The sequence below is a fragment of the Austrofundulus limnaeus genome, unplaced genomic scaffold, assembly GCF_001266775.1.
Source record: "Austrofundulus limnaeus strain Quisiro unplaced genomic scaffold, Austrofundulus_limnaeus-1.0 Scaffold23, whole genome shotgun sequence".
Lineage (NCBI taxonomy): Eukaryota > Metazoa > Chordata > Actinopteri > Cyprinodontiformes > Rivulidae > Austrofundulus > Austrofundulus limnaeus.
In genome coordinates, this window is record NW_013952425.1 from 1337570 (window position 1) to 1354369 (window position 16800).

At 37.1% G+C, this 16800-nt stretch overlaps 1 protein-coding gene across 32 annotated transcripts in view; it reads left to right on the plus strand.

The window, feature by feature from the left end:
- The window catches only part of LOC106514844 (protein tyrosine phosphatase receptor type D), a 469094-nt gene that overhangs the window by 405830 nt on the left and 46464 nt on the right, over positions 1–16800 (plus strand). For 15 of the 32 annotated variants that reach the window (XM_014004324.1, XM_014004325.1, XM_014004326.1 and 12 more), the window contains 7 exons: positions 4750–4938; positions 7165–7173; positions 7835–7852; positions 9725–9835; positions 10821–10832; positions 13435–13704; positions 15581–16162. In XM_014004324.1, coding sequence (XP_013859778.1) covers positions 4750–4938; positions 7165–7173; positions 7835–7852; positions 9725–9835; positions 10821–10832; positions 13435–13704; positions 15581–16162 — 1191 coding nt within the window. The remainder of the gene's footprint in view (positions 1–4749; positions 4939–7164; positions 7174–7834; positions 7853–9724; positions 9836–10820; positions 10833–13434; positions 13705–15580; positions 16163–16800) is intronic. The other 17 variants (XM_014004345.1, XM_014004329.1, XM_014004331.1 and 14 more) reach the window with 4 other exon arrangements.

Below are 16800 nucleotides of genomic sequence, written 5' to 3' on the forward strand. Positions count from 1 at the left end.
GTTATCTTTTAATCCATTTGTAAACTAATGTTTCTGTGCCACTATTTAGTCAAACACCTATCAAACTACAGTGAATCAGTCTGGAAGCTTGAGGGAGGCACATGGTGAAGCAGATAGGTGAAACCTAGATAATAAAATAAGTCTCAAATTATCACAAGAATTWTTCTGTTTTGTTAAAGCACAAACTATTACAGCAATCAAACAAATATCCCAATATATTGGTTTGAACCATATGCATGATTTTTTTGTTTAATATGCATTTGATTTTACCTATTTAATGGTTGCAGAGAGAAACTTGCAAAACATCCACCTAAAAACTAGCAAGAATCAAATTCTACTTTGAGCAAAGTCAGATTGCCGATGTTGGTGACAGCTGCATTATGACAACAAATTGTGCAGAATTTATTGCTGCACTCAAACAACGTTTCAGTAACTGCAATGGCCACTGTTGTCACACAAAGAAAATGTGATTTCACTCATGCCCGTATTTTCTGGGAGTGATCAATAGATATAATCTGCTAATGGGCTGAGTTTCTGTCCAGCGGCCTTATGTATTCTAGAAAAATCTGCTCACTGAAGTACTTTTTAGGCCAATGTCCTTTTTATACCTGTCCACGGAGCTTGGCACTGCACGCTCATATGGCCTGATAGGCTGGCAGTGGCTAATGTGTGCAAATTGTCATTGGGAGTCTTTTTATATCAAGCACCAGTGCTCAGCACTTCTTTAGAAGGTGACTTCAGCATTTCTTTCCCTTCCATCTCATTTAGTGTGTAGATCCATTGTTGAATTGACAGTATAGGTCTGTAAAGCAGAAACTGCCCTTGTCTTAGTCTGTCCTTGAGATTGCAGTCATCAGCGAGGTAGAATGAGGAAATGGGAAAAGTACCTGAAACACTTTTTTATTTTTTTCATTAATCCCTTTTTCAAATAAGTCATTCAAATATTGTATAAAGTATCTTTGGGCTGTATGTTGAAGATATGCAGYGAATAGTGTATTAACAGGGATAGAGGATTTTTATAGGTTGTAGTCACCCCTAAAGCATCAAACCCAATGCCAAAAAGAACAAAAAATGGTCATTAATTTCCTCTGAAGATTTTATTTTGTATTAGTTTATCAAACATGAGCAGAATCATACATGACTTATTGTACTTCCAKTATCCCCCATCAATTTTAACGTTTTCTTGATTAGCATTCACTACAAACATGTTTATTTTCAATATGGCCACAACAGAAGAGGTAAGTGAGAGTGGGTTTGGTGGTATTAGGAGTGGTACCATTTTTAAGGTGCAGAGAGAAAGTTGTTTTTATTTCTTAGATTGTCATGAGACAKGTTAGTTTTACCCAAATGATGATGAGAATGTACCAACAGTCTTTTGGTTAAATAGTCCATTAGCTCAGTTTTAAAATAACTAATAGATTATGTAAAATCTTTGTTCAAAACTTTGATGTGATATGCAGTGGGCAATATCCTTTCTTTCAAGAAATACTAGTTTCAATAATCAAAATGAAAACCTAGCCAATGGGGGAAACATTTAAATCGCTTGACTTGATTATTTATTTCACTGGTTGCTTTTAATGCTTTGTCAGTAACCAAAGTTTCAACAAAACAACAAAAAAACACCACATACAACATGCATGATTAAACAGCAATTAGGTTGATTTTATTTAAGACTCAGGCCTTGTAAGAACAAAGCTGCAGCAGCTCTGTTGATGGGAGTTCTTAATCACTGCCACCAGATGTGTTCAATTTCCCCTCCTTTTATTTATTGTCACAGTCTGAATTCATTTCACAGTGAAATAAATGACGCTACAGCTGAGAACTGCAAGGCAGCGTGAGAATTTCAAAGTCCTTGCTGATTTGGGTTAAACACAAGATCTGTGTGTGAGAAAGTTTATTATTATTATTATTTTCAGATTAGCACACTGCTGATGTGGAGACTTTGTGGCGATTCTCAGTGAGCTTATAGAGCAGCAGCAAAATGGACTTCACAGTCAGTTCTACCCATACTGAGCTGAAACTTAATGTGACAATACTGAGAGTTATTCACAATAACATTACTTTTAAGTTTTTTTTTTAAACCAGATTCAACTCCGTTATTTTTCAAAATACAATGATGGTAAAATTGGTTAAAATAAATGGTAAGATCTTAGTTTAAAACTGTCAGGAAAGGCAGTGAGTGAGATGCATTCCTTCAAGAAATGTCAGACCTTTATTTTTTTTTTCGTTTTCTTTTTATGGATTGTCACACAGTTATTATACTCACCATGCGTTTCTACTCATAGGCTTGCTTCTGGCTATTGCATTTGATCAGGTGTACTTTGGACTCACTGTGGAATGAACTAATTGTCTGTTCGACCTTGAACAGGCTGAAGGGAGTTGGGCAGGAGCAACTAGTTAATTCACAAACATACATGCCCCAACAGTACAGAAACACACACCTTTCTATCTGTCTGAACAAGCAGTACAGTTTTAAACATTAAGCTTATAGTTGGTAACATGTTGCCTTTTATAATACACTTATAAGACAGTGGGGATTTTTTTGTTGTGGTGTTCTGTGAAGCAGTTATTAATTATCAAAATCTCCTCTTCATTAAAAATCTCTCTGTAACAGTTTAGACAAACATTCAGATTTTATTTCAGGGAATCCACGCTATTGGCTAATCAAAACATGTCATGTTTCAAATGGTTTTTTGTCTAGTCAAAATATTTAGCTCAGTAATCTACGGTGTATATATATATATACATACACACACACACACACACACACACATATATATATATGTGTGTGTGTGTGTGTGTGTGTGTGTACATTTGTATATAAATTGCAACTTGGCGCCAACAAGCAAAATGTAGTGCCAGAAAATACAAATGTGTAACTAGAGTAAAGCCAGAACGTTTCTCATCAACTAAATGGACACTGAAAGGCATAAAGATGTATACAGTGTACATTTTGAACAAATGGCAATGACGTAACATACTAATGCACARGCCAAGACAGCCTATATTTCTAAAATGTGCATAACTGCCAAGAAAATGACCATCTTTAAAGGTTGCTCATGCCGTTTATTTTATTTAAACTCATTGAGCCAAATTAAAAAGCTGAAAGAGAAGCCATCTTTAAATGTTCRGCAAACAAAACCTTCCCATCTCCCCTCCCAGTTCAACCAGGGACACAGAGTTGCAACGGGAAACTTTTGCTGTTGAGTCTAAAGTCGCTTATTTGTAATACTGTCTTATTTCAGGGAAGATTTATCCRTGAAGGTGGTTTCTTCTGCCAGATACCCGATGGCAATGTTGGAATTTGGCCAYGTTTGTCGTTTTGCTGTGTGCAGTATATATGGCATCTGAAAGCTGTTTCCAAACTGATGGCAACTCATGAAAATTTAATGAAGAAATACCTTCCAAAAAATGGTGTTGACGAAAGCAAGCRAAGGTATTAATTAGTTATATCACAGCAGGGGGAAAGGAAGACTTAAAGGTGTGCAAAACCTTGTTGGCAGTCAGAATAAGTAGGGCTTGTTTTGGAGKTTAACACTTGGCTAACAGCAGAGGAGACGGGCGTTTCACAAACAGGGATTCTTATGGTGTTTAGAATATTTAAATCTGCAGCATTTCAGAGATCCTCTCCAGCTGCAAGTTGAAAAACCGTTCTCATGAGAAAAAGCTGCTCAAGGCTTTGGTTTTCTCTTGGTTTTGCTAAAAAGAACATGTTTGGAGCAAAGTGGCACCAGGAGTTATCTCCTTTCACATCTTAAATGGCAGCGAGACATAGACACATCCACCCCCGCCATCCCCMCCCTTGTTCAGTAGGAAAATCAGAGACGCAGGTGGAAACAAGACAGCTTAGACAACACAGCCGCACCACCTGCCATCATCAAAGAACATCAAAACTCTMCCTCTTCTGAATGGATGTGGAGCCTCACTGCTTTCTTTCCATCACTAGTGAAAGATTTTGACATTCTGTAAAATACATTTAAACACTTTTTTTATTCTCTTTGCAAATCACTTATAACTGTTTGTTACTTGAGGCCCRTTTACACTTGAGATAATTTAAAAAGAGGAACCTTCAGGTATCATTTGTCTCTTGAGAAAACCCAGTCCAATCAGCATTATTTCCTAGGTCCGATTTTAATGCAGTCRTCAGGTTTTTATTTATTGGCTCAAGCTTCCAAACGTAACACGACGCCTAGGTGRATATGCTAATTTCTGCTGAATAGGTGCTGCGCTCAGAAAACATGTTATTGACCTGAGTGTCTCACATTAAAGTTTCAAAAGTCGTTGGTGCACCAACCCACAAACGTGGGAATTTACAAGTCTGCTCAGCTGTCACAATGYAGCCACAAAAGCATTACTCTCCTTTTTGTTGTGAAAGTCATGGTTACTGGTTTTTGCTCTCCTTCATAACCTTCTGGATAGYTGGAAGATGTAGCCTTCTTTAATCATAGTCTGCATTCTTATTTCCTCAATAACAGCATACTGAGGGCAAACATGCAGCTAAAGATATGAAGATCATCTATTGTAGGCCTGTTGTGATAAGTGATAAATCAATTAATCACACAATACATTAAAATAAGGTTGGTAATTTTCATTTGCCTGCTTTTACCTAAAATCATTTGTAGATAATTGTTTCTGTTGCTCCAGAGTCTCTTGTTTGGCTGATTGTTCCATTGAACAGCACAAGATTTAATTAGAACCACAAACATTCACACTCTGACATCTGCCACCGTGTCTCTGACCTGTTTGCAGAGGACCAGCTGCCCCCTGGTTTCCCCACTATAGACATGGGCCCACAGTTGAAAGTGGTGGAGCGAACACGCACCTCCACCATGCTCTGCGCCGCCAGCGGCAACCCTGACCCAGACATTGCCTGGTTCAAAGACTTCCTCCCCGTCAACACCACCAACAACAACGGACGCATTAAACAGCTCAGATCAGGTAGGTTTTTCCGCTGCTGAAAACTCAGTTACTAAGCAGGGAGTCTTCTTTCTTGTTTTCTTCAACTTGATCTGCTTCCCACATTCTTTTCTTTCACCCTCTTCTTCCTGCCATGATTTAACTTTTTTTGGCTTTTAATTTTATAGGTAATGGCATTGTTTCTACTGTTTCCTGTCCTCTACTCTCTGTACGCCCCAGCTGTCTGTCTGTGTCTCCCTTTGTCTTCCAGTGTTGTCATGGGCTATTGGAATTGTTTCCCTCCTGTTTTTGCTGGCTTCTGCCCTAACTTCTGCCCTCATTGCTCACTGCTATGACTTCTTATAATTAATTATTTTGCTGTTTTTTTTTTTTTGGTTTACTTCCTACTGCATTGGTGCAGTATGTTTTTAGAACCATTTTCTCCATTTGTCTTTTTTATGTATTAATATTCAACATTTTGGTTTCATTGAAAATCCATATTATTTAAAATGGAAAAAAGAACATTTTTCCCGTTTTTAAACAGTCCTTAAATAGAAAATTCCTTTGTTCAGGAATTTATTTTAGGTTAAAGAAAAATAATTTAAATATGTCCCTTTAATAGCCACAGTAAAGCTTCCCTTATTGCTTCTTTTTTAAATTTACAGCCCCTCTTTAATATTTTTTTTAGATAACAGCTTTGTTTTTATTTTCCTGTCAGTGTCACACACCCTATTAAGTTCCGCTGCACCCAAAATATTTACTTTATTTCATTATGTTAGCGTTTAAATATATATTTTCTAAAAATGCTATCATTGCTAGCAGCATTTTTTGCCAGTTAAATCAAAATGGCAATGCAGATGTTTTAATTAATAATTAGGGTCTTTTTGAGAAGGGTTTTCTGAAAAGGTTATGAACAATCAATATATTACCAATGTTCACTCATTTAATGACCTCGGATTGAAGAAATTGTGTATAATTTATTAGACTGATGAGCTAATGGCTAGTATGAATGGCGCAAACACCAAAGTGGATTGCTTCTGTCTAAAAACAAATTTAATCCCAATCCATAGTGTTTCATGTGAGCACTATTTTATAGACCTTTTAGTTTGCAACAATTTTGCATTGCTTATTTATATAAAATGTTTCTACCAATATAACCATGTAATGTTAAGCTGATGGTGGCGTTAAARTTTATGAAGGGCCAAAACTCAGTAATGAAACTGATATGATCATTAGTGTTATGGTTGGTGAAGGCCATCGTGTTCCAAATGCACCTTGTTTGCAGTCTGACTGTCTAATGTTATCAAACATGTCTGTTTGTGAAGACAAATTATGTGCAAAGTTGTGTTAACTGTGGTTGATTACAGCCTTGGAGATAACAAAAGCAAGTTTCTCACTGGGCTGTGACTAGGTGGTAACTAAATTTCTAGAAAATTACAGGAAAATTGGCAAATTATCTGTTGAAATCTGAGTGTTTGTGATCAAGCGGCTGTGTTTTACACAGACTATTTTTTGAAAATCAGAGCTTATTTACATATGCAGCTTATGAAACTGTATTCTAGACCGTACATAATTTAGTTGCCCACCTCTGCTCGCTTTGGGCACAGTTTGATACTTATATTTAGAAATCTGAGTGTTGTTGCTACTCAGACAGAGATCCAAACTTCAGGACTGTCCAAACCATAAGAAGTTATTATGAATGTTCAAATAAATCTCCCAACTGTCAGTCTTTGATTTGCTTGTTTAACAAATAAGCGTTAAAGCAAAAATACCAACAAAGGTGTATGCATGAGCTACTATAAAACTTTTGAGACTGAAGTTGTAAGAAGGCAGCAATGCACTTTGGTCTTGGCCCCACTTTGACTAGCTATTAGCTTGGAAATCTGGTCAAAATGTGATTTTTCTTTTTTCCCAAAATGAGGCTATTTAAAGAGCTAACTACTAAAATTAATTGTTCAAACACTTTCCAGAAAGCCCAACTTCAAAAGACTTGCAGCATCCTTTTAAAGTTGAAGTCTTGTCTTTTTGACCACCTGTCTTCACAGATTTCACAGCTGTTCTTTGTTGAGTCATCATGTTTACCCTCACTTCCTTGCTGACTTGTTTTCAGTAAAATTGTTTCAAATTAACCTTAATTTTCTAACGTGCGACTTTGATTCACGTACAGTTGCTAAAGCATTAACGAAACCTTTGTTAACTAAACTCACCTAAAGAATATAATCAAATTCTTATGCTGTCTTTCTTCTCTCTATATTTTTAAATCTACAGAATCCTTTGGTAAGTGCTTAGCTCTGAAGCACACATCACCCCCACTAATTTCCATGTTCCAACAACTATTAAAATGCATGGCATGCATTTTACTAACAGATAGCTTAGTTTCAGGGTTAGAAAAACACACACTGTTCCCCTCACCCCCACAGTGTTCAAGTGTCTTAACACTGCCAGCTAGATTATCACGATTTTAACATTAAAGCTTCAGCCAACTATTATTTTGTACACTGACCTGAGTAATAATCTGTCCTCACATGTTTGTTCCTCACTCACTTAATTCTATAACACCAGCACCTTAGGTATGAAAAGTTCAAGCTTTAGGGAGGTGTTCAGCTCTGCTCTCAAATTAAAAAGTCCTGAAAGTCTTTTCCTTCAGTAGATGGTCTTCAGAAGCCATTGCCACATCCAAAAACGGCACCTCCCCTCACCCTGTGGTACATCAATGTACAAGTTCTTCTCTCTGACCTATGAAGTTTTTTCTATGATGAATCCTGTCTTTATTTGCCAGAAGAAAGTTCTCTATTTCTCTTCTCTCTTTCCTGTAGTATCTTTATTTACATACCCTGTTAAATCTAATTTGATTCTTCTTCCAAAGCCCCCAGCCTCTACCTACTCGTACTAATGCTTCTTCTTTCTAATCTTATTTGCATTCATATTATCCACCCAGGTGGTACACCAATAAGAGGTAAGAGTGCTGAACTGACGTTCACAGAATGAAAATAATACAAGTTCATTCTTGCTGTCAATCCATTTGTTCACCAGAATCACCTCCATTTTTGTCCCGTTTACAAAGACCAAATCCCATTACGTTCGTATGGACCATCCTTCTTATTTGTCTTGTTTTGTTGACTAATATTGTATTTCATCATGTCGTCTATGCCTTATTTACTCCTTTGTATTCTTGTTTTGAGAGCCCATTTAGCTCAGTTGTGATATGCTTGCCTTGGCCTCAAATAAGCATATACAATGACAATTCTTTTTTTAGACGATACTTTAACGTTCATTTTTGTTTTCTTTTTGGCCATAGCGAACCATGTGTCCCTCTTCTTGTCCAACTAAAACAACCAAGCATTTTTCCCCCCTTAGCTGTTCTTGTTCAGCACTAAAAATATGCGCCGATGCTGTGGAATCACGCAGACATGCTGAAGAYGACATTGTCTCTCTTCTGCTTTTTTCTCATAAAGAGTTCTTTCTATCTTTGCAAACTACTTTTTTTTCCCATTTCTTCTATTTGCTTTCCTCTCCTGTACCTCTACAAAAAAGCCCAAACAACCACTTTTTTGATAAAGTTTCTTACGGTGCTTTTTGTACCTCTTTCACCTATTTTTCTTACTTTTCTTGGGTTTGGGAACTATTTTACTTTTTGACATTTTTTATTTTTTTCTTCAGGGTTTGGGAAGGCAAACAGTAGAGTCTGGCGAGGACCTGATTGGCTCATTTTTGCCATGTGACATGGAGCTGGAGAATTGTTGATGCATTTTTTTCTCTGGGTCATGTGACACCACACTGCTGATCCCATTGGTGGATTTTTATGGGTGTCTTTTGTAGCTTTCACAAGCTAAAGCAGTGGTTGGTTACTTTCTTGTTGGCTCAGGCCATATTTTGAATTTTGTCTTCTAATACAATTGCATTTTATTTTTCAGCTAAGGGTTGTCAGAAGGTTGTAAGTTGTGTCGACATACATTTCTTGCCAAGATTTGCATGTCAAAACTTTTGTCAGAGGGTTAAATGTTGATTTTGCCTTACGTGATATTTCAATTCCGTTTTTTCTAGATATCTAAGCAGCATTTTTCTTTTTTTTTTTTTTGTATACGCTGCATTTTTTTAAACCACTTCACTGCAGTGAAGTTCAAAATTATCATGTAGGCTGAATATTACAACTGATCTGTGATTGAATATGCTAAAGTCATACCTAAATTATTTTTTAATTGTCCTCCCTTGTTACACTGCTTTTTTATACTGTAAACCTCTTTTGTTTGATCCATGTTTCCCTAAAGCAGTATCACTCATCCCCATATTGACCAGTCTAGTGATATGTTGTATATTGATGGGCTTGTCCCTTTTCAAAGTAAAACTATGACATTTTGTTATCATTGGCGATAGGATGAGTGTCTTTCTGGTTGTATTTTTTTTCCTCAAAAGAGGTTATCAATATGGTGAATTTGCTGTTCAGTATTTAATTTGGATTTGTTTTACTGTTTTCCTTTTTCATTCCTTTGTAATTTAGCTATGTATTAAAATATCTTGCATAATTATCAGTTTCAGCTTTTTTAATCTGAAAAAGGAACGTACAATCTATTGTATCTTAACCTAAGCAGCTTAAGCATTTAATCAAGCTGTGTCTAAATTGTCTAAACTGTAGTGTTTCTATAATTAAATATCAATGAAAAAGGACAGTAAAAGGACAATGCAAAAATAAAAATAAATGAAGGCTAATATTGGTTTCGGTCAGGTTGAATCAGCTTGTTGTGCTTTTATTTTTACTTGAGATCTTGATGCTAATGGTATTACTTTAACCACACACCTTCTGTTACTCCCATTTGTTATTCCCAACTAGGAGCCCTCCAAATTGAGCAAAGTGAAGAGTCTGATCAGGGGAAGTATGAATGTGTGGCGACCAACAGCGATGGAACCCGCTATTCTGCCCCAGCAAATCTATATGTCAGAGGTAGGAAGTGCTTGTATCAACATCACCAGTGTGCTTCAGTCAAACACTGCTATAAAATGCTCTTTAAAATTTGAGGATTGTTAGATCAATAAATAGTTTCTACAGGGGCCGTGTCCTGAGAGACCATTGTAAGTATGATTTATTAAGGGTTCTTCTTCTGCCCCTCGCACTTGACTTACCTGCACTGGTTTGAACCAACAGTATCTGCTCTGTGATGTGTTTCTGGTCTTTTCCGTTAATTATCCCGAGTCTAACACCAGTGACGAGACTGCTTGCTGTGTTTATCTACTAATTGCTTTTAAAACCTGACTGCTGGAGGTGGTAAATGGTGGACAGCCCTCCTCCATCAGACCCCAATCTTACTCCTTTTTCTCCCCTTGGATATACATTACGACAACTTTAATCTCATTGCCTTTGTTACTGATAATGGTATTGTTAAAACAAATTGAAGTGCAACGCAATTATTTGATTATATTATAAAATTTTGGACTTCACTTAAATTTGCCTGTAAAAACAAACTGACAACAGCCTTTGGTTGCAATGATAAACTTTATATAATAGTGCAATTTTACAGTAGATTTTTTCCCCAAGTTAAATTATCTTTTGCTTTGGTGTAACTGCACTTTCTGTTTCTTTCTTTTAATGATACTGTATTTTATACAACTTTTCATTGAAATTTTGAATCCCTTTACCAACCAGTTCCTAACACAGAATTTGAAACATAGCCATCAAAAAGCACACAGATTATCATAAGCTGACCTCAAGGCTTGGACATAATTTGGCTAAAAGTTATTACAGGATAGTTTGACAAGATGCTTTATAATAGGGAGCAGGGGGCACCCTGCACCTCAGGATCTAAAGGTTCTTTAGATTGTTTGCGTAGCATTCAAACACCTAAAAAACGGCCTTTTTACTCTCTGTGTTTCCCTTGTTTTTCTCCTCTCCTTATTTGATTTTGTTGTGCAACAATCCCTACATCCTTCAGAGCTACGAGAAGGTTGGTGTGTTTTCCTTTTTGATCACACAACACAAATTTTAAAATGTATGTATTGTATATAATGTTAGGCTCAACTGTTTATAAGTCAATAAAAATTACACCTTGAAGTCACCGAAACATTGAAACAAATCTGTTATTTTAAATTATTGCTTTGCTTTTATTCATATCATGTTCTCCATTGTTGCACATTGAGTCTGTTTATTTAGGCAGGCCCTGATCTTTATCTGAATGCTTGACTGTTTGACCTACAGATGGTGCATGTTTGCATCTTCAAGGTTGGGTGGTGGGGGTGTTATTTGCATCTGCCTGACGTTCTATTTGCATGGTCCCACTGTTATTGTTTGACCAAGCCATGCATTTTTTTCAACCCTTTACCCTGTCAGTGTTCCTGCTTGTTTTTCCCCCCATTGCAGGAAATTATGCAAGCAGGGAAAGAAGACTAAAAAGAAAACAGAAACAGCATTTTTGGATTCATTGCATTCAAATATTTAGGCATCACTACTGTAACATTATCCTTGTGGTGCTTGTTTCATCTCATTTTAAAATTGTGTTTCGCAAAGATCTTTCCTTTGTTGTAATTGGCACTAAAGCCAGGAGTCAAGCTGCAAAAGCAACCTCGCCCGCAGAGATTACGTATTTCCTTTGATGAGGATGCTACTACTCGAAGTCATGAAAGAATGATGCATTTAGAGTCTTATCTGCAAGTCTTGACAAACGTAATGATATTTAAATGAGCAGGATAATATTATGTCTGTGGGGAGCGTGATCCAATTGGATATTAATTAAATATTGAGTGAGAGAAACGGTGTATTTAATAATGCAAGCAGTTCCCTTAGATTTCCTCTCTTGAGAGCAGCAGCCTGCTCAACAGAATGAGYTTTGTGAGTTAGCAGGAGGAAGCACATGCTTTTGTTAGAGGAGAAGTCAGCACCGCCACTTGAAAAACACTTTCAAATTACAGACTATAAAAGGTTTTAAAGGAGGGTGAAATAATTGGTGATAGGTAGTTTATTTTTTGTTTGTCCAATATTTCTAGATTTAGTGCTTTAACCCAGCAGTAACACTGACTACATTAGAAACCATGTTGTATAACAATGGGTTGTTACTGTCTTTGTAGCCAGTCATTTTTTGACAAACCCTACAAAACACAAACAATAAAACATTTATCTTTGTTTTTTTATATTTAAATTTTGCTTCAAAGACTAGCTTGCAAGCTTGAAATTCCAATATGCTTTTGTTAGTCTTATACAGTTAGCATTTGCTTATGTTAGCCTGAGACAGCTAGTGTTAGCTTCTTCCTGTTTTTTTTTCATCTGACCCCACCCCCTCTTTCACAGTTTTCTCTCAAAGTCACATATTATTCTTTTATGCATGATTGACTCTTATCCGCTGACAAAATACCCTGAACTCATGCTTGCGTCGATAATGTACATTTAAAAGAACTGCGAAGTTTGATTTTATTTAAGCTTTAGTTTGCATTTCCTATTGACAAATAAATATTTATTAAAAAAATGTTTCCACTGGAGCTGTCAGATGATATGCATTCCTTAACAGTGGTTTTAGAAGCATTGTTTAGGTTTAAAATGCATGCTAATAAAGGCTGCAAAGTTATTAATATCTGTCTGAAGAAAGTCACGAAKTATTTCAAATGTGACTTTTAAAACATGTCTTTCAGAACTATTAAGCTTGGCTTTACTGATCCGGTGTGTCCGACCACACTTGGAGTAATGTGGTGCTAAACAGGTGCTTTTGATAGTGAAAATGGGCCAAATTTCCATGGCTTCATAGGAATAAAGTAAACAAATTAAAATATACCACTTTATTTACTTAGATTATAAAGCACGGATACAAAAAAAGGAATGTCATGAAAGAGTTKAATCTGTTGGGAAAACAGGACTAAAAGTGTGTTTTTTTTTTACCCAAAAGGATCTCATGTCTAGTCCTGAAATAATTCCTAAAAGTAGTTTAGCAAAAACCAAGGTTTTTATTTTRTCATATTTTGTACATTTTACAGTAGGTTTGCTTTGCATCGAGAGAACATTTGACGATTATTTTCCACTTGTGACTGCAATCATTGGTAATCTTTTCCAAAGTATAAATGCATCACATTTGACAGCCCTGGTTTCTATTTGGATTGAGCCTGAAAAAAAAAGCACAGAAAAACGCAATCCCTCTTTGTTATGTGTTCAACTCAAGTGTTTTATCTGTCTGTGAGATGTGGCACATCAGTTCATATCAGCTGGAGGTGTGCAGCCTGAAAGTTGTTTCTCTGCATACAACTGTGAAGTGCTTTTGACTCTCCAGCACTTTGTGCAGTTCAATACATCTATCTGATGTCATATTCTGTGCATGGTGCTCATGTTGTTAACTCATTCATCACCATATCTTTGTCTTGGATGGAATGTGCTTTAAATGTTTTTTTTTTTCTATAAAGGAAACAATCTCGTTATGCTACAGTCATTGTTCTCATTTGTGTCTGGGCATATACGTACATGTTTTTTTTTYTTCTTTTTAACAGTTTTGCAGAACTCAGACTGATTTCCCCTGTTARGTTCTGTTCCTTGCTTGTATTTCACTCTGTATTTTGTCAATTAATTTTCAGTGCGTCGGGTTCCACCACGATTCTCCATTCCACCTACAGACAATGAGATAATGCCAGGAGGCAGTGTAAATATTACATGTGTGGCAGTAGGCTCTCCCATGCCTTATGTCAAATGGATGCTGGGTGCTGAGGACCTGACTCCGGAGGACGACATGCCCATCGGACGAAACGTCTTGGAGCTGACAGATGTCCGGCAGTCAGCCAATTACACATGTGTGGCCATGTCAACCCTTGGCGTGATCGAGGCTGTAGCCCAGATAACAGTCAAAGGTACTTATTAATGTTCTGGTTTTAATTATAATTAATGACTGCAYGTTTAGAGTTTTCCAAGTCAGATGTGGACTTCAACATGTGCAGCACTTTTCTTTAATTGCAGCAACGATTAGCAAAGACCTGGTGGAACTGCACATCTGCTGAGCTTGTAATACTATCAAAAAAAAACATGGCTTCATCTTCTTTATTTATAGTTTCTTCACAAAAGTAGCTTAATATTGATGTATATGTATGAGAAGATGACTGGGGGATATATTACCAAGCTGAAACATCTTGTAGGAGCTTCTGTACTCGTTCTGGTTCTTCATAAAACATACTCTCTGGGTCTGACGTTTGAGTAAGTTTCAACTTTATGCTGAGTTGCCATTTTCCAAAACCCATACAATGTTGCTTCTTTTTTACAACAAAATACAATGYTCCTACGAAAGGTTGTAAACAGCATGAATCACYGTTGTGAAGATGAGCTGAAGTGGGATTGTCAGAAACGGCAGAAGGTTCTTAAATTGATGGAGAGAAATTTCAGCACGTTTAGATAGGCTATGATGTGAAGTCAAATTTATTTTTGATAWATACATCATTTTCATAACAAGTGATGGTAACATGGTTACTTGACTGAGGTATAGAATTGAACTGTGTGCCTGGAAAATAAATTATACCCCCCTTTAAATATTTAAATTCTGCATGTAGGAGGGGCCCAAATAGTTTGGTTGTTATAAAAAATAAAAAAAATAAAAAAAACTATACACTAGCACCTCAAAGACACTTATTCTCACTACTACAAAAAAMCATTTATAAAAGAATCTTTAAAGCTTTAGACAAACCCCGGCACYAGAATCAGTTCATTTGATGTCAGATTGAGGATGTAGTGAAGAGCTTATCTCTCAGTCGGAGAACTGCAAAGCCACAAGCTCACCGTTTGCAGGATGTAGGAAGGAGGGGGCACTGAGGTACAAAACTACCCTGGTGTTCGACGTCTTCTGTAGAAACGGTACTTATCTGAGAGTAATCATATCTACTTTGCAGTGTACCAGAGATATATCCCAGATTGGTGCTGCTATGTTTACGTGCACGCAAGGGATCGACTTTGGTGCACACAAACACACACTCTCAGCTTTGTTTTTCTCAGACATAACATACTGRTATTAGTCACAATATAACAGTGTGGCAGGAGCTCCCCCAGTAGCCTACTTCAGATGACATATAAATACAATCTATTGCCCTGATATCTCCTGCCGTGTGCTGCGATGTGGGGAATTAAAGCAATAAATTTACCTCTTTAATTATTAAAGTGATAAAGAGGAATCTAAGATTAACAACAACAACAGCAGCAGAAGCCCTGGTTAATGCTAAGGGTGGCGAATACATGCATCTACGGTGCTGTGCAAAAGTCTTTAGTCATACCTCATTTCTTTCTATTTTGTTTCCGAGGCATCAGATCCGAATCTTTTAAAGTGTTTTTGATCAACAGATCTTCAGGCTCTCTATAGCTTTTTCCAAATATTTTCTTTAGACTTTGGCTGCTTTTTAATAACCCTCAAAGGGAAGGAGAAGGATTTGCATGTGAGTTCAGCTTGCAAAAACTGAGCAGCTGAAACACTAACCTGTTTCAGTTTTAGTTAAGAAGAGCCCCATTACAAATGCCACAATATACAGTCATAGCAAGGATTAGGTGGAAAATGAGAAAAAAAGGCACTAAAACTGAAAGAAATACTGAAAAAAAAAACACTTTAAAAGACCGCAAAACAATATATAAAAGAAAAGAGGAGTGTTTTCAAACTTTTACACAGAGCTGAAGCTCTCTTCTAAGATAAAGGACAGATAACTTTATGTTTACCATACTTACCTTAGATGTATGTAATATTTGTCATTTCAGCACTACCCAAGGCTCCTGGCATCCCCATAGTGACCGAGCGTACAGCCACTAGCATTACTTTGACTTGGGACTCGGGCAATCCTGAACCAGTGTCCTACTACATCATCCAGCACAAGTCCAAGTACTCCGAGGACTTGTACAAGGAGATCGATGGCGTGGCCACCACTCGGTACAGCGTGGGCGGTCTCAGCCCTTACTCTGACTACGAGTTCCGGGTAGTGGCAGTAAACAACATTGGCCGGGGGCCGCCCAGCGAGAGCATCGAGGCCAAAACAGCAGAGCAGGCTCCCAGCACGGCGCCGAGGCAGGTCCGAGGTCACATGATGAGCGCCACCACAGCTGTCATTCAGTGGGATGAACCAGAGGAGCCTAACGGGCAGATCATGGGCTACAGAGTGTACTACACCATGGATCCCACCCAGCATGTCAACCTCTGGGAGAAGCAGATGGTTCAGGGCTCGAATTTTGCCACCATCCAGGGACTCATTCCAAATAAGACCTACTACATTAAAGTGTTGGCCTTCACCTCTGTAGGAGACGGACCTCTTTCTGCAGACCTGCAAATCATTGCTAAGACTGGAGGTGGGTTTGCTTCCTTCAAACTTAAACTGCATTTATATTGATTTTCATTCTGCAGTCAAATGTGAGTGTCAAACACTTCAGTAGGTACATTTTGTTTTCCAAATATTCACTAAAGAATTTGCATTTTCTGAAAAAATAAATCCAGTGACTGTAAATGCTGAAGATTTTTGCAGAAAAATAATTTATGAACATKTTCCATTTGTTGTAAGATATCCAAATAACCTGAATTTAGCAGAGTAGCTACAAATTGCTGAAAAAACTGAATCTAGTACAAAGATGGAGAAAGAGCACATTTAATAAAAAAGCAGCTGAAAAAGTATCCAAAATATCACAAAAAGGTGAATTTAGCTGAAAAATACTAATACCAGCTGAAAATAGCTCAAAGTAATTTAAACTGCAGCTGAAAGAAGCAGAAAATCTTAGATTATCAGAAAGAAGTTGATAGAAGCACACAAAGTTAAATTAGAACAGCTAAAAGAGCAGAAAGTTGGCTGAAAGGGAGTAAAAAAGCTACAATTATCAAAGATTAACCTAAAATAAGCACAATGGGCCTCATGCAAGAACCGTTCGTACGCACAGATTTGTTCTTAAGTTGTGCGTACGAGTGATTTAGGAGAATTTGTGGCATTCACCAATGT